Source organism: Euphorbia lathyris, chromosome 7 (assembly GCF_963576675.1).
Source record: "Euphorbia lathyris chromosome 7, ddEupLath1.1, whole genome shotgun sequence".
NCBI classification, from domain to species: Eukaryota; Viridiplantae; Streptophyta; class Magnoliopsida; order Malpighiales; family Euphorbiaceae; genus Euphorbia; species Euphorbia lathyris.
In genome coordinates this window covers 27,586,066-27,604,265 of record NC_088916.1, presented here as the reverse complement: position 1 = coordinate 27,604,265, position 18,200 = coordinate 27,586,066, and the positions used below count along the sequence as shown (strand labels likewise).

Genomic DNA, 18,200 nt, shown 5'->3' with positions numbered 1-18,200 from the left:
ATCTCCAATAGTCACATTGCCTTCAACCTTCCTTCAATATTTTCTAACTTAAGCATTAGAGCGGGTTCGCCAGATGTCAGCCCCTATCTAACCATCTATTACATCTCTTTCATGTTACTTTAGAAGGTCCCAAAAGGCAGCACTTATTGAGAGACATTAATTGGTGTGGTGAACATGGACGAAACATGTGCTCCGATCAAGCAATGATTCTAGTTACAAACATAATCTATGGAGCTACAACCAGCCGACCTCCAGGACCTATAACTGAGGAAGAAAATGTGAAGAAATCTCAACCATATTCTCTACAGGTAATCCACGACTAACGCTACCAAGAACCCCTGGACCCTTAGCACTAGTGGTTCCTCGATGAGATTAGCAGGGAGTTCACCTATAATCTTTCCGCATTCAGCGAGATATGAATGGCATCAGAATGGAGCACGCGATAAAAATGGATGAAATAAAATAAAAGTTGGGTGGCTGAAGAGGCCATAAGGCGAGATCACCGAGAGAATACTTGCGCAACCTGGCATCATTCTCCCAGGCATTCCGACCACCATATGCGGAGCCCATCCCTTAAGAGGCAACATTCTAGAACCCATAGCCTGACAGTAGGGCTACCATATAGCATTGTGCGTCGGACGCCTATGTTTAGGCATGAGGGCGACCAATATAAAAACCCGACACTAGAGATTCTGAGAAGGCGAGCGGAGATGGAGTGGTGGTGAGTGGATGAGCCTAGACATCGTTCACGAGACAATGAGGATAGGGAGAGAAATTACCCATAAAAGCATCGTTCCATGAGAGTTCAACTAGTCTAGTAAAGGTACATAAAACTTGGTTTAACTTCTACTTGGAAATCTCAAGAACAAATCTGACCAATGGCATGATGATCCTTTAGCCATTGAGATGATGATCGTGGATTTCAACTCTCGGAGGGTTTCTATAGATACTGGAAGCTCGGTAAACATCATTACGAGGAAAGTATTTTAAAGCCTTCCTATCAGCCCAAATAAACTGCTTCCCAGTATGGCCCCACTGGTAGGAATCAGTGGACATACGGTCCCACTATTGGGTAGCATCCATCTCGAAGTAGAAGTAGGAGACTCCAGACCAAAATGGAGGATCGAAAATGAATTCCTAATGGTGGACACGGTCTTACCCTACAATGAAATAATGGGTAGGCCCATACTGTCAAGTTTTGTCGGGGCCCTATCCATCCGGCATTTGGCCTGGTGGCTCACCAGACTTATATGGCCTCTCTTAATATAAAGCCCCAAGTAAGATCGAAAAGAGAAAGACAGAGAGAGGGCAGAGCCAGTGGGTGCGTTGTAAACCATGTGGCTGGCAGAGGTCAAGACATTTCAAATAGCTTTTAGAGTTGCCTGAGCATCTAAAATTCGATGTCCTCGGCTGCTTAAGAGATAACATTTCATCCTTCACATGGTGCTCGATCGACGTTACTGAAATCTCACTAGCCATCATGATTCACTTATTGAATATTGATGAGTCATTAGAAGGCGTTCGGTAGAAGAAGAAAAACCATAGCCCCGAAAGGCAAAGGATCATCAGGGAAGAAATCCAAAATTTGTTAGACTGTGGGCACGTTGAGATAGTTCAGTACCCAAAATGGAGAGCTAATGTTGTTTCGGTTAAAAAGGCAAAGGGCAAGTGGTGGCTTTATGTGGCTGCCTGTGCATTGACATACTCATTGATTCAATGACATGCTACAACATCTTCTCTCTCTATAAAGTAGCTCAGAGGTACCATCAGATCCCCATTAACCCGAAAGGTAAGAAAAAGACAAGCTTCACCACCCACTAAGGGACATACTATTATAATGTTATGCCCTTTGGTGTGACCGGGCAGTCCTTAAAAAATTGTACGCGCGCGATGAGATTTTCCCACCGTGGGTAAGTTAGATACCATTTTAGTGGTTCCTTTATGATTTTCTTCATATTAGGAACAGGTCACGCGACTTTGAAGGGAACAGATCCTTCGATACCGTCTCCTTCTCTTTTCTTAGTTGGGTCTTTTGTTTATGGACAGGAAAAAACATGTCCCTTAAGGAATAGTGAGAGTCTCCACTCAGTTTGTTTTCCACTAATCCGAGAAATAATAGACATGGTAGACGTTGTAATGAAACTACCACACCCTTCAGAGATAGAGTTCGTGGAATCTTATATCTACTTTATCTTAATTCAGAATGTGTTCAACGTTGGACTAATGATAAAATTTATACAAAATCTTTGACTTGGAGAAAATGATAAAATGATATTCAAAATTATAAAACTATTCAGGAAGTGGTTTAAAGCAAACTTTCCTAATCAAATATGGTATTTACAATAACTATCCCCGTATTCCGAAGCATATGTCGAGACCTTGTACGTTTGTTAATTCGTTTCGAAAATCCTATAGTGGTCGGGATAAGTATCATTTTAATATGATTTATTCTGTCAAAAACTCGGAAGATTATGATCATTACTTAAGGGCCCTCGAGATTATTCCATGGAGAGAATATCAGATTTGATACTCTCGAAATTTTTTGGCCCTATTTGATATGACTTTGAAGTTTAGTACCACCGTTCATCCCCAAATCGATGGATAAATCGAAGTTTTCAACCGGACCTTAGTGTTGGCCTAAGCCGAGTTCGCCTACAATGGGTCTGTTTACTCGGGAACGAGGAAGTCTTCCTTTGAGATGGTATATATGAAGACTCCTAACCACACCATTGACATTGTAGACCTTACAAAAGGGGATAAGGGGAATGTGACTGCTCACAAGCTCACTAATGAGTATCAACAATTGCACTAAAAGGTGAAGGAGATGTTTGAGGAGCGAAATAATAAGTTAAAGGCTAAGATCGACGAGCACCGAATGGGCCTTCAATTTAAGATCAGAGATGAGGTGATGGTGTATTTGAGTAAAGAGCGACTTGCCAGTGCACTAAGTAGCTAACTTTGGCTAAGAAAGTGTGGCCCTTACAAAGTCATTAAGAGAGTCAATGACAATTAGGGGTGTAACTGAGCCGAACCGAGCCAAACCCTTTGTAGGTTTGGTATTGGCTCATTAATATCTCGAGCTGAGCCCTCTCGAATCGAACTTTGACAAGCTTTGACCTAGTCGAGTATTGACCGAATCTGGCCGAACCGAGCTTTTATCGAGCTTCTAACGGGCTTTAACCAAATTCATCATACATGCATAGAATAAGTAGCGGAAAAAATAGAAAAGCCTTATAACATACTTCATATAAGTTTAAAATATTATAAAAAAAACAATTATATTACTGTCGAGAATCCAGAATAGTATATGGTACTTGTAATCGGAAAACACAAGTTCAGAAAAAAAAATTCAAATAATGACATATATATTAAAGTTTGTAATGTATTTTATTCCTTATCAAAACCTAATTGTCTAGCTAAAGGCTTAAATGTCTAAACTTTTTTTTGTATCATTTTTTATGGGTCAAATCTTATTTGAATTGTGAATTGTGAATTGTGATGAAAGATAATAATAACCAATGAAATATATATAGTAATTAAAAATAATCGAACTTGCTCGCGAGCTTTCGAGCCGAACCTGAGGAAGCTCGGACTCAGCTCGTTAGTGCTCGAGCTGATCCCGAACTCGAGTCGAGCCCTATCGAGCTGAGCTCGAATTGTTTGCGAACTACCAAGACTCGTTTGCACCCCTAATGACAATGCCTACCATATTGGACTTCCAAATTGGCTAGTTAAGATGTGTCCATCCTTTAACATACATGATCTAAGCCCGTACAAGCGAGATTGCACCTCTTGAGTTTATAAAGAAGAATTGGGATCCAACTCTTTTCAAGAATGGGAGAATGATGAGAGCATCCTACGAAGCCGCCCAGCTCAGGACTGAATATGGGCTCATACGGCGTGTGGCCTATCTGACACGTCGTGTGAGTAGGGTAGAAGAGGAAGGCTTGAGTGAAGGAGCTCCACACTGCGTGTTTAATCCACACACCGCAGACGCAACTCTCTGGTTCTTCACGAATTAAGCCATATGCCTATCACTTAGTCCACATGTTGTGTGGGTTAAAACAATGGTAACCCCTTTAATTAGTTGAAAGCTACGAGTCAGGCATGTAGCTCATGTGAACTGGTCCAAAACCCAGTCACACGACGTGTCAGATAGACTCTCGCCGTGTGGCTCTACTTAATGACCAAGGAAGACAAGTCTGCCACATTTCTGTATTTCTCTTATTTATTGTTTTGCCATTCATAAACTAGTGTCTTGCCATTTGTGTTTAATTACTATTTTGCCATATTGTTGTAAAGCCCTTCTTGCCCCTATTGCTAGTTGAGATTGTAAAGCAAGAGGGGAGGGGTCTTTGGTCTTATTCTCATATGGTTGGGTAAGTATTTAAGCCCAATTTTTGTAAAAACAACTTAACTTTTATGAAATCAAACATATTTTTCTTTTTAGAAACAAAAGATTATCAACCTTTGAGATTATTTTCTACTAGTTTAGCTAATGAAGATATTGTTATTTGTTGGTTTAAGATCAAAACCATCGTCGATAAGGGAACCGTATCACTTGAGGGATGAGTTGGTATGTAATAGAACTAATTAATATTAACATTACTCAATTATATAGTCGAACAAAAAAGGAAAACACTATTAGCACATTATTATAAGAGGTTTGAATTATCTATTTGTAATGTATTATAAAATTTAAATAAATGAAGTATATTGAGAATTCCATAATTGAATTTGAGGTGCATCATCACAAGGAGGCATATAAGATGGTGGGTGGCGCATAGAAGTGTCAGCAGTTGGTCCATCCTTGACTAAAAGAACAGTGGCCATTCCCCAACTAAAATGACGATCCATATGGCAATGCCAAAGCCATACTCCTGGATTTACTGCTTTAAATCTAACAGCAAGCCATCCATATTTAGGAGCAGCAGCAGTGTTCACATAAGGTGGATCAATCAAATTGTAAGTTTTAGGGTCTTGTTCAAAATCAAAATCACCATCTCCAACTCCAACAACATAAAAAGCATATCCATGGAGATGCATTGGATGTTGAACTGCTCCTCTCAATACATTAGATGTTTGAAAAACCATCTCTACTTCTTCTCCATATTCTAAAACCTTCACTTTTGTCCCTCTAATCGGAGTTACTGTATTCAGAGGTAAAACTTCTTGCACGAAATCATATAATGTCGGCGGCATGTCTGGGAAATCCTCTGTGTAGAACCCACTTATGTTGCTGCATACAGACATTAATCATTACAAAAGAAACTGATAAAACTTCAATTAGGACCTTAATATATGCTTTAAAAGTTAATTAGATCTTAACATTCTAAAATAATCAATTAGATTTTCAAGCGGATACCTTCAAAATCAATTAGGTCATTAACCTTCAGAAATCAGCAATTTATATATGCTGAAACCATAATGAAAATAAAATTTGATTCAATTTTATTTTATATTAATTATCCGTTTGATTTGAATAAATAAAAAGTAAAATCGAATGAAAATTAATATATTACTAAAATATTTTTTTTATATGTGTATATATAATATTTAATTTGCTTAGGTTTATCATTTCACAAACAAACCAAATATTTTTTTATATAAAATTGAACTTATAGCTGAATCTAATCAAGACAAAACCGAAAATATTAAAATACTAATCAAAACCAAATCGAAAATATAAAATAACCGATAACTGAAACTGAAAACATCACAAAGATACGAACCGAACCGAACCAAAAATATAAAACCGAACCGAAATTGGATTTTAAAATTATTTTAAAAATTTATAAGGAAAAACTTATAAATTAAAGTTTGGCTTGTATCACAATTTTTTATACAGGTTTAAAAAAAACAGAAGGAAAAATTACATTTATGGCCACTGAACTTTGTCCATTTTAACATTGTGGTTGCTGAACTTCAATTCTTAACAGTATAGCTACTAAATGTTATACTTTTTGACACCAACGCTCACTCAACTTTAACCAAGTCCTCAAAATGAATGTTAACGGCTCAAAATGAAAATATTCAAGAATTAAAGTTGTTTATAACGATATTTATCATGAAATCACATTTTTTATTTTCCAAAATCACATTTTTTGGAGCTTTCTCTCTCTAAAAGTTTACTGTCTCTCCTAATCAAACAAAACCTAAATGATTTCAAAATGAAAATCTTCAAGAACATTCCTTAGAATATCATTAACTCTTCGATTTTTTTTATTTTTAGACCGTCACGGGTCGTTTTGAGGCGTTGAGTGGCCACAGATGTTAAAAAAAATGTAAAATTCAGTGGTCATATTGTTAAGAATTGAAGTTCAGTAGCCACAGTGTTAAATAGGCAAAGTTCAAGTGGTCATAGATATAATTTACCAAAAACAAATGGACCCTTGGTTTTTTAACCCTCCGAATTTTAAAACCACGAGATTTTCGCGAGCTGAAGGACAAAAAAAACAAATAAAAAAAAATTGGCCTACCTAACAAGGTGGAGTTAAGAAAACTGGTCCCCGGCTCCAGAAAGCAAACAAGAAAGACAGTTTAAGAATAAGAAAACGTACTTGTAGTAAGCTTGAAGGACGTCTGTGTCAGGATGAACCCACGTGATATTATTTAAGCTGCTCGAAAAACTTGTAGTTGTGGTATGGTTAGTACCATTATAAAAGAATTCATTCATAGCTTCTGCAATGTACATCTTTGTCGTTATATTCGTAGGAACACTCTCTTCCTGATCATAAAGGCTTCTAAATTTCTTCCTGAACTCAGTTGCAGAAACATAATCTAAGCCATCAGGAAGTGTATCTGATGGGAATGCCGGAGTTTTTGAAGAACAAGTGCTATAATTTCCTTGGTACTCAATAATTGCAGTAACAGTTGTATTATCGAATACGAGATAATCAGTTGCTCCTGAGTAGAACTGTCTAGCAGCAATATAATAAAGGCCATTATCAGACTCAGACTCAGCCTGATCTGCTGTAAGAAGAATGTCCATTGTGTTTCCTGGATATACGATTATATAGCTTGAATTGAAGGGTTTAAGATATGATCCATCCATTCCTACAATTGTCAGGTTATGTTGTGCAACTGCTAAGAACAATTGTGAATTCATGGCTCCATTTACTACTCGGAGAAGATATGTCTTTCCATATTCAACTTCGAAACGGTATGTTGTTGATTCTGCAACATATTAAATAATTCATTCCCCAGTATCATGGGATCAATTGAACTAAAAGCTCCTCATAGTAAAAGATCTATATTACCATGTTCTACAATTAAATCAATAAAATCTTAGAATATCGTGTCATACAACCAATTAAACTAAAAACAATGTCACTTCATATTAATATCTGACATACCCATACAGAAAATGTTCACTGAGTTTGAAGCATGCACAATAAAAGACCATATTACTATGTGCTGGTTGGCAGAGAAATCGAATTGTAGACCACTTGGTCAAATTGGCTCTCAGACTATATTATTTAACCATTAAACTAAAAATCAAACTGATAGTTAAATGTGCACCTTCATATTAATATCTTACAAGCAACAACAATTTATATATACGCACCAAATACCAGATGGAGGATTAAGGAGTTGAGCACCCACTGAAAATGCTAAAACTTTTATATAAATTGTGTACAAGATTTTATTTTAGACTCCAAAAATATCAATTTAGTACCCATAAAATCATAAAATCATGAGAGTCCACGGCAAAAAAGAAAAAAAGAAATCCTATGAGTTAATTCTGGATTCTTCACTAACTTGTTGAATAAGCAATTTGATTTCCGTATGGAGTTATGTAAGAAAAACAAAGATGTAGAAGTAGAAAAATGCCTTGAGAGCAAGGGTATAAATCTCCCGGTAGGCCATTTATGAGGTATCCATCTGATTCATCTATATTTGCTCCGGTTGCAAGATCTTCAGCAACTACCATATTTACATCATAAGTAAACCATGATCCTGCAAAACCAATTAATTAATCAATATTTAGTAGCTATATATAGTTGTCTTAGTCTAAGCATATTAATATGATAATAAGTAGCGTTTATATTAATATGAATCGGACCTTTAACTATCAGTTTAAGTTTAAGCATTTAGTTATTATATACCTAAAACGAGGACTTGTTCGGCATGAGGCATAGGAAAAGGATAGGAGGTTCCTTCTTCTGGATAAATAACAATAGCTCCATAGACAGTGTTTCGAGTCCAATCACTATGAGCATGCCACCAAAGTGTTCCTTCTTCATCAGAAAATATAACCTCATAAGTGAAATTAGTACCAGGCTTTATCGCACACTGTGTGATATATTCTGGACCGTCGGACCATGGATTTCTCGGTTGCTTCACTCCATGCCAGTGGATAGTCACTTTAGACTCTCCTTTGTTGTGCACATTAACATACATGGTGTCTCCTTTTTGCACATAAATTGTTGGCCCCGGAATGCTTCCGTTCACCACCATAGCTGATTTTGTACTACACAATCTTGTAAAATTCTTCTCTTCCAACTAAGGGAAAAACAAAACTTGGATCAATTCAGAAAGTTAAGTTAAAACGATAATCAATTCAATAAAAAAGTGTACTTACAACAAAATCATGGTAATGGACATTTCCTTGAACCTTATTCAAAAGAAGAATTGCAGTTACTGAGAATAACAATTCCAAGAAAAGCCTAATTTTTAATTATTTCTTTTGGTTTTTTCCACTCTCACAATCACCAAATCTATATATAATTACACAAGCTGACTTACTTACTTGATTTGTACAATGAACTAGCTAACATTATACATCCGAAAGTCTACTTAAATTATAATAGTATGCCTACTTCTTTTTTAAAGAGAATATGGGTACTTTTTAAGCCAGCTTATTATATTGTCCATGTCTCTGAAATTAATTACAATTATCTATTATGTATTAGTTTCTTAAATTTGTCAAAAAGAAGTGATATATTAGTAGTGTTAGATAATTGTAAGACTTAATTTAATAAACTAAGTTTTATTGAAGATAATTTTACAAGAAAAAATTATACAACTCTTGCACTCATCAAGATACACTCACTCACATCACTCATTAGCTTCATTTTTCGGCCCATATATCACATCTCTCCATGCTCCTATATTTATAGGTGGGTTCACTCATTTTGGACCACACTTTATGTCGGTGGTGGGAGGCTTTATTTGCTACAAAACCAACCATAAAACATAACAAAAAAAATCTAAGATATTTATTTTAGAATATCTAATAGTTTAGTCTAGATAATTATAGTTAGTGGGTGGTGCATTTTCTTTTAATACTCCCCCTCAACACCGACTTTTAGTAGCTCGTACTTGTTTGTCATTCCAAGTTGTCTTCTGAACTGTTCAAATTATGGAGGTCAAATTGCTGATGTGGCACGTGAACGTTAACCGGTCATAATTACTAGTTATATTTTAGTGAGATGTTACTAAAATGTTGTACAATTTTAAATGCAAAATTGAAAATCGTACACCAAAATATAAAAACTGATAAAAGTTATATATCACGTATGTAATTTAGCTTTCTTTTTTATATAAACAAAATCAAATACTTCTAGTAGATAGTAGATAAATATAAGTATCAGTTGCTATCTTTATTGTTTATGATTATCTTTTTGGGAAATAGAGTTTTGGTGCAAAAATGGCAATGGAACTCAGGTTCATTCAGTTTTAATTACAATACATAATAGTAAATATATTACCTTTCTGGTTCAAAATCAATAATTTATATAAAAAAAAAATATTTCATAAAAATTGTTTTGATTAAATTTATACACATTAAATAATTTTTTATTAAATAGATTCTTATTTAAATTATTTTTTACATGGTATCAAAATCATAGTTAAATGTTGAGGTTGTTTAACAAAAGAGCTATAGGACTCCTTACATATATATAGACCTGGCCATGGGTCGGGCTATTTTTATTAATCCCAAGTCCGCCCAAAAAATAGGCGGGCTTTAGCGGACCTGGGCCGGGCTGGCCTAACATTAATTAGCATTGCTCAAGGGACACGGGTCTGGGCGGACCGGGCGGGTACCCGGACCCGTGGCCAGGTCTACATATATATAAGGTAATATTCACATTTTGAAATATTATTGAAATGTGAGTTACTAATTTGGTTAAAAAATAATATAACAGCAATAAGGGATTTTAGTTAAAGTAGTAAACAAATTAAATGAATAAATAAGTACTTGCCTCAAAAGTGTAGTAATGACGCTCAGCTTCAGCCATGAAAATGAGCAATCCACTGAAACCCACAAACCCTATCATAAGATTTAAAAGGCAACCCATTTTTCTTTTGTCTTTGTTGCTCAACACTTTGAACTGCTTTGCTGAACTAAATAATAGCTGCTTCTCTCTTTTATATAATAGAGTCAGTATTGTTAAAGATACTCTGACTTATCGTTAACATTTTCTTCACTATCATTTTTTTAATTAGGACAATTAGTCCATAATTTTGACTTATAGATAAAGAATATTAGGTAATGCACATGTTAGTACAACCATAAACATTCTATTTTTAAATATTAAGCATGCATAATATGCTTTCGGATATATATATGTTGATATCTTGGTGTATAATTAAATATGTATTTTTTTTTTTTTTTAGATGTTCACGTTTTAAATCTGATTTTGTGACTTTTTTATTTATTGGGTTTTTTTTTTTTTTTGACAACCAATGAAGCATATATTAAGAATCAAGAAGAAGCATATTATAAATAAAATCAGGGGTACAGAAAACCACTCACCCCGATGTAAAGGTAAAATACTATTTCTAGCTAACAAATGAGCAACAGAGTTTGAAGAACGACAGACAAATCGAATAGAGCAATTAAAAAGCTCATTCAATAAAAAATGACAATCATTGGCTAAGCCATTAAAAGGAGATGAAACCTCTAACGGGCGGACCATAGACTGTACCACGATCAAAGAATCTGATTCAATGATTACATCCTTCCATCCGCGGTCTTTGATCCAACTGAGAGCTTCACGGACCGATAGCGCTTCAATGAACGATGCATCTTGATAATTCTGCAAGATACCATTTTTAGCTGCAACAAACCGGCCCAACTCATCCCGAACGATACACCCAAACCCAGCCACATTCTGATTCGCAAATGACGCACCATCCACATTTAGTTTTAGAAAGCCAGTTGGAGGACGCTGCCACACCGCCGGGCTTGGCACGGCCAAACAGCCTGAAGGAGAAACCGATGCCTGCGCTTTCCTCCATGCCTGTAGAAAGGAACCGGCCGAATGGTACAGGATCGAGGCGTGTGAATCCTTTCGATTCCACACAATGTCGTTTCTATAGCACCAAATAATCCACCATAAAACCGCTACAAGCTCCACCGGTTTAGAGAAGATCCAGTCCCAATAATAAAAAATGTTATGAAATTGGGTTCCCACATCCCCAATAGGCGAGAGAGTCCAAATAGCTTGAGCCATAGAATATTTGAGAAAAATATGATAAGAATCTTCCACCGTCCTATGACAGAGCTCACATAAATCTGAGATAGGAACCCTCCGGGCTTTCAGCGCGACTTTAGAAGGGAAACAGCTAGCAAGAACTCGCCAAAGAAGGTTCTTAACTTTAGGGGGCACTTTAAGATTCCAAACTTTATTCCAAACTGGAGAATCAATGAACCAATTTGTTCCAAATCCAGCCATAAGCTTTCGGTACCCACTTTTAACAGTATAGTTGCCCCGTCGGTCATCCTTCCAGTACCACCCATCATGATCAATCCGATTAGATAAGGGGATACGGAGAATAAGTTCTACATCCCGAGGGACAAAAATGCCCGAAACTAACCCAACATCCCATGATCGCCAACCCTCCTCCATAAGATCAGCCGCCACTTCCACCCCTAAACCATCCAATTTTTCACTTACAATATATGGAAAATGATCGTCAAGGAGCCACGGGTCATCCCAAATCCGAACCTCACCACCCGCCCTTACAAACCTACGAATACCTGACTTTAACAACTCTTGAGCATCCATAATACTACGCCAGATAAAACTAGGCCCAACAGATAATGATGCATCAAGAAAAGAGCTATTCGGATAATAAAGATCTTTAAAAACTCGTGCCACAAGAGACTCAGGATTTGAGCTAAGTCGCCAACCTTGTTTAGCCAGTAAAGCTAAGTTGAAGTTATGCAACTTTCTGAACCCCATTCCACCAAATTTTTTAGGGCAGCACAGCTTATCCCACGATTTCCAGTGTAAACTACCTTTACCTGAATTATCCGATCCCCACCAAAAAGAATTCATCAACTTCTCTAGATCATCACAGATATTCATCGGAAATAGGAAGAGACTCATAGCATAAGTAGGAAGCACCTGCACAACAGATTTGATCATAATTTCCTTTTCTGCTCTTGATAGAAACCTGGCTTTCCAACTCTTTAATCTAGACCGCACCATATCCTCTGCAAAGCCAAAAACATATGACCTATTCCTTCCTATCACTGAAGGTAAACCCAGATACTTATCCGGGAGGGCTACAGTGGAAACCCCCAAGATATTACTAGTTTCTGCACACCCACCATCTGGGCAGTTTCGACTGAAAGATATAGAAGATTTTGATAAATTTATTTTCTGTCCAGAAGCACACTCATAGTCATTTAGAGCTTGTTTAATTGCTGAAGCTTCTGATCGATTGGCTCCAAAGAAGAAGTAACTATCATCAGCGAAGAACAGATGAGAGATTGCTGGCGATTGGTCCGCAACAACACAACCTTGGATCCGACCCTCTGACTCCAGCCGAGATAAGTAGAGAGAGAGACCCTCCGCACAGATAATAAAAAGATATGGTGACAGCGGATCCCCTTGACGGAGTCCCCTCTGTGGAACAATAGGGCCCACTACATGCTTCCCATGGACAACCCTATATTTAACCTTTGTAACGCACTGCATTAATAGGTTAACAAAGCTTGATGGGAAACCAAGTTTCAATAACATCTCCTGAAGAAATTTCCATTCCACCCTGTCATATGCTTTAGACATATTAAGCTTAAGAGCAGCCATACCACTTGAAACCCTTCTAGTCCTCTGATGGAGATAATGATTCACCTCAAATGCCAGCATAACATTATCAGTGATTAGTCTGCCAGGGATAAAGGCACTCTGGGATGGAGATATAAGAACATGAAGGACTTTCTTTAACCGATTAGCTAAGACTTTAGAAACAATTTTGTAAATCACATTACAAAGAGCTATTGGTCTTAAGTCAGCAACCATCTCAGGTTTTGATTTCTTAGGGATTAATACAATATTAGTTTCATGAATCACATCAGGCAACACTCCAGAATTTAACCATAACAAACAAGCTTCAGTAACATGTCCTCCTACTACATCCCAAAATTTCTGATAAAAACCGGGGTTAAAACCATCTGGACCAGGGCTTTTGTCAGGGTGCATTGAAAACAAGGCTTCTTTAATTTCCACAGCATTAAAATCACCACAGAGCATATCACAATTTTCCACAGACACCTTCGGCTCCACATTTTCAATAATAGGACCCAAAACACAACCATTCGAGGTAAAAAAGCTGGAAAAAGTAAGAGAGAATAACAGAATCCAAACCTGCACCCCAGCTGCGCCATTCTCCATCTGCATCACGAAGCCTCTCAAAGCTATTCTTTTTCCTCCTATTATTAGCAGCTGCATGAAAAAATTTTGAATTCAATTTTAGGGTCTTCTTCGAAATCAAAATCACCATCTCCAACTCCAACAACATAAAAAGCATATCCATGGAGATGCATTGGATGTTGAACTGCTCCTCTCAATACATTAGATGTTTGAAAAACCATCTCTACTTCTTCTCCATATTCTAAAACCTTCACTTTTGTGCCTCTAATCGGAGTTACTGTATTCAGAGGTAATATTTCTTGCACGAAATCATATAATGTCGGCGGCATGTCTGGGAAATCTTCTGTGTAGAACTCACTTATGTTGCTGCATTGCATGTGTATCCACACATTAATTTCACATTAATCATTACAAAAAAAAAAAACTGATAAAACTTCAATTAGGTACTTAATATATATTTAAAAGTTGATTAGATCTTAACATTCTAAAATAGTCAATTAGATTTTCAATCGGATACCTTGAAAATCAATTAGGTCATTAATCTTCAGAAATCAGTAATTTATATATGCTCAAACCATCAGTTGAATCCCTCTCATAATCCCTCTTATAATGAAAATAAAATTTGTTTAATTATATTTTATATTAATTATCGGTTTGGTTTGAATAAATAAAAAGTTAAATAAAATGAAAATTAATATATGTATATAAATATTTAATTTGATTAGGTTTATCATTTAAAAAACAAACGGGTTAGGTTTATCCGATTTTTTATATAAAATTGAATTCATAACGGAAATCTAATCAAGACAAAACTGAAAATATTAAAATACTAATCAAAACCAAATCGAAAATATAAAATAACCGATAACTGAAACTGAAAACATCGTAAAATACTGATACGAACCGAACAAAAATATAAAACCGAAACTAGAGATACCAAAAAAATTGATAAGAACTGAACCGAAAATATATAAAAAAAAAAAAATCAAACCAAATTTTTATAACGTTGAGGATCTAATTGGCAGTTCCAACATACATTGAGGATCTAATTGGCAATTTTATAACGTTTGGATCTAATTGACTTTATATGTTTTAGGTTGAGAATCTAATTGATGATTTTAGAAAGTTAGAGATGTAATGGACTTTGAAATTTGAGGAGTTTGGGTTCAAAATTATCTCTAAGAGACTCGTAGTTACTCGTCAAATCACGAAAAGTCTCTTTTTCTTCTCTATTATTGAGGAGTCGCTTTTCACTCTTAGTCCCCTCCTTATTTCAATTTTTATTAATTATTTATTATTGATGAGTCTCTACTTTCAGTATTAGTAAATATAACAACACATACTAATTTTAATAAAAATAAAATAAATAAAAAGTGAGTATGAGGAGTATAGTTGGATATGGCATGTATTAGTCACTCCTCAAATTAGAACATCTCCAATAGTTCATATACACAATCATTCAATATACATGGCACATTATCATTGTAATGTCCATTTATTAAACTTCATTTTATTAAACTATTAACTCCAATGGTTAAATTTTACAATCACCCCATCATAGAGGACCTACTAATTAATTAAACTCTATGTTATATTATTTTAAAATTTAAAAATTAAAAATATATACATAAAAATAATCAAAAGGTTTAATCAATTAGTCAATATCTATTAGGTGGTAGCTAAGTATTTATTAAAAGAATTCATTCATAGCTTCTGCAATGTACATCTTTGTCGTTATATTCCTAGGAACACTCTCTTTCTGATCATAAAGGCTTCTAAATTTCTTCCTGAACTCAGTTGCAGAAACATAGTCTATGCCGCCAGGAAGTGTATCTGATGGGAATGCCGGAGTTTTTGAAGAACAAGTGCTATAATTTCCTTGGTACTCAATAATTGCAGTAACAGTTGTATTATCGAATACGAGATAATCCGTTGCTCCTGAGTAGAACTGTCTAGCAGCAATGTAATAGAGGCCATTATCTGACTCAGACTCAGCTTGATCTGCTGTAAGAAGAATGTCCATTGTGTTTCCTGGATATACGATTATATAGCTTGAATTGAAGGGTTTAAGATATGATCCATCCATTCCTACAATTGTCAGGTTGTGTTGTGCAATTGCTAAGAACAATTGTGAATTCATCGCTCCATTTACTACTCGGAGAAGATATGTCTTTCCATATTCAACTTTGAAACGGTATGTTGTTGATTCTGCAACATATTAAAATAATTCATTCGTCAATATCATGGGATCAATTGAATTGAAAGTTCTTTATAGTAAGAGATCTATATTACCATGTTCTACAATTAAATCAATAAATAGCACGGTCATAAATTGAATCTTAGAGCACTTGGTCAAGGTGGTTCTAATATGGTATCGTACAACCAATTAAACTAAAAGCAATGTCACTTCATATTAATATAATTTCACTGAGTTTGAAGCATGCACAATAAAAGACCATATTACCATGTGCTGGTTGGCAGAAATCGAATTGTAGACCACTTGGTCAAGTTGGCTCTCATACTATATTATTTAACCGTTAGACTAAAAATCAAACCGATAGTTAAATGTGCACCTTCATATTAATATCTTACAAGCAACAACAATTTATACATACGCACCAAATAAAAACCAGATGGAGGATTGGGGAGTTGAGCATCCACTAATTGCGGGAAAATGCAAAAACTTTTATATAAATTGTGTACAGGATTTTATTTTAGACTCCAAAAATATCAATTTAGCACCCATAAAATCATGAGAGTCCACCGGAAAAAAAAAAAAAAGAAAAGAAATCCTATGAGTTAATTCTGGATTCTTCACTAACTTGTTGAATAAGCAATTTGATTTCTGTATGGAGTTATGTAAGAAAAACAAAGATGTAGAAGTAGAAAAATGCCTTGAGAGCAAGGGTATAAATCTCCCGGTAGGCCATTTATGAGGTATCCATCTGATTCATCTATATTTGCTCCGGTTGCAAGATCTTCAGCAACTACCATATTTACATCATAAGTAAACCATGATCCTGCAACATCAATTAATTAATCAATATTTAGCAGCTATATATAGTTGTCTTATTATACCTATATTAATATAATAATAAATAGTGTTCGTCACATTGAATTTTTAACTATCAACTTAAACTTTTAGTTCAGATCGTTTAGAATTGTGGTATGCAAGTGTTTGGGACCAGGTTGGCATCAGGGATTTTTAACTATCAACTTAAACTTTTAGTTCAAATCAATGAGTTGCATGTCGGTGACCAAAAATTCAAAACTCCTTCAAGCACATTCACACAAGGAGTAATTTCATGACGAGTCAAACGAACAAAATCCATGATGCCAACCTGGTCCCAAACACTTGCATACCTCAATTCTAAACGATCTACAAGGTCATTCCACCCAGTGTAACAACGAGGGAATACCAGACCTTTCTTATTCGCAGGAAATTGATAAGTTTCCCTATGAAGGGCTAATTCGGTAGCACTACTCATGGGATAAGGGGGCAAAGGCGAGTTATTCATAGCAACAAGGCTAATAGTAAAGACACTGTCCTGAAATTGGGAGTACAGACACAATCAATCAAAGCCTATGGATGCTACCTTCAAATACATGATCATGAAATTACAAAAATTACCTCCTACAAGCCAAGGGTTATGCCTAGGCGAGAATCAGCGCGAATGGTGTCAGAATATGAGTTCGCAGCTGTGACAGACAGAGGCAAAATTTCAGCAATACAATTCCATCTCCACGTAAAAGCTCTAAAATTCTTATGTTTTATTCCAGTTCAATTTATTTTCTCATAAAATGTGATTCTACACACACAAAAGCAAAAGAAAAATCAAAAATAAAGAAAATAAAGAAGAAAAATAGTTTGCATACCCATGCTTGAGAGACTGAGAGCTTGATTCTGAGTGTTCTTGAGCTTGGGGAAAAGAAAATGGCAGAAACAAAGATAACAAAAAAAAAGAAAAAAAGAATTGTAGATTGCTTAAGATAGAGAGTTCCAAGGAATTCAAATTCTAAAATCCTGCATGATTCTTTTCTCTATTATCTTAAAAAAGAAAAAGTATTTAATAAAACTTCTTTTGTACATAAATTTTATTATTACTAATTCATTTATGCACAAAAGAGGGGGGCAATTGTTGGCCCAAAAAATAAAATAATTATTTTTACGTATATAAAATGCTTGGGTTATGTTTTTAGGATATAGTTTATATTTTCTAGAAAATAGTACACGTGTAAGCTAACCTTCAACCCATGAGAGAGTCCGGCACCACGCGGGGCGTGTCCTCAATACGCAGCGCGTAAACAAGGCGTCCGGAGAAATCAACGTCAAAAACTCAAATACGCAGCGCGTCCTTCACGTTACGCGGGGCGTACTTTCTTACACGGGACGTACTTGCCAATACGTCATGCGTAAGACGCATCCGCAGAGTGTTCCAAGATCAGAAGCTCCAATACGCAGGGCGTATCCGCCAATACGCAGAGCGTACTCCTTTACGCGGGACGCGACACCAAAGACGCCACGCGTAGAAATCATCAATGAAACGCACAAGGCCCAGTATCCGCCAATACGCAGGGCGTAGTAGGACA

General features: G+C 35.9%; 2 protein-coding genes across 3 annotated transcripts; both read right to left on the bottom strand.

The window, feature by feature from the left end:
* Positions 1-4,628: 4,628 nt before the first annotated feature.
* On the bottom strand, positions 4,629-10,332 carry LOC136200641 (putative laccase-9). Of its 2 annotated transcripts, none has more exons than XM_065991060.1 (5): positions 10,209-10,332; positions 8,109-8,505; positions 7,834-7,959; positions 6,561-7,176; positions 4,629-5,239 (listed from the first exon to the last, which is right to left on the bottom strand). In XM_065991060.1, exons 1-5 carry the CDS (start codon positions 10,302-10,304, stop codon positions 4,699-4,701), a joined length of 1,776 nt encoding a protein of 591 aa, XP_065847132.1. In that variant the 5' UTR covers positions 10,305-10,332; the 3' UTR covers positions 4,629-4,698. The 2 variants fall into 2 exon arrangements, with proteins under 2 accessions (XP_065847132.1, XP_065847133.1); XM_065991061.1 differs by lacking the exon at positions 10,209-10,332 and adding an exon at positions 8,585-9,645.
* Positions 10,333-15,300: 4,968 nt separating this feature from the next.
* Positions 15,301-17,218, bottom strand: LOC136236049 (laccase-3-like). The gene is made up of 4 exons (XM_066026161.1): positions 17,207-17,218; positions 16,930-17,158; positions 16,505-16,630; positions 15,301-15,818 (listed from the first exon to the last, which is right to left on the bottom strand). Exons 1-4 carry the CDS (start codon positions 17,216-17,218, stop codon positions 15,301-15,303), a joined length of 885 nt encoding a protein of 294 aa, XP_065882233.1.
* Between the last annotated feature and the right edge of the window lie 982 nt (positions 17,219-18,200).

What these genes read in the sequence shown, in the direction of transcription:
- LOC136200641 (XM_065991060.1), bottom strand. Translation starts at nt 10,304, where the DNA reads ATGGGTTGCCTTTTAAATCTTATGATAGGGTTTGTGGGTTTCAGTGGA. An exon ending in GTCATTACTACACTTTTGAG is followed by an intron (nt 8,506 to 10,208) that starts GCAAGTACTTAT and finishes TTTTTCCCTTAG; the next exon opens with TTGGAAGAGAAGAATTTTAC. An exon ending in TTTATACCCTTGCTCTCAAG is followed by an intron (nt 7,177 to 7,833) that starts GCATTTTTCTAC and finishes AATATGTTGCAG; the next exon opens with AATCAACAACATACCGTTTC.
- LOC136236049 (XM_066026161.1), bottom strand. An exon ending in TGGCATCATGGATTTTGTTC is followed by an intron (nt 16,631 to 16,929) that starts GTTTGACTCGTC and finishes TTGATGTTGCAG; the next exon opens with GATCATGGTTTACTTATGAT. An exon ending in TTTATACCCTTGCTCTCAAG is followed by an intron (nt 15,819 to 16,504) that starts GCATTTTTCTAC and finishes AATATGTTGCAG; the next exon opens with AATCAACAACATACCGTTTC.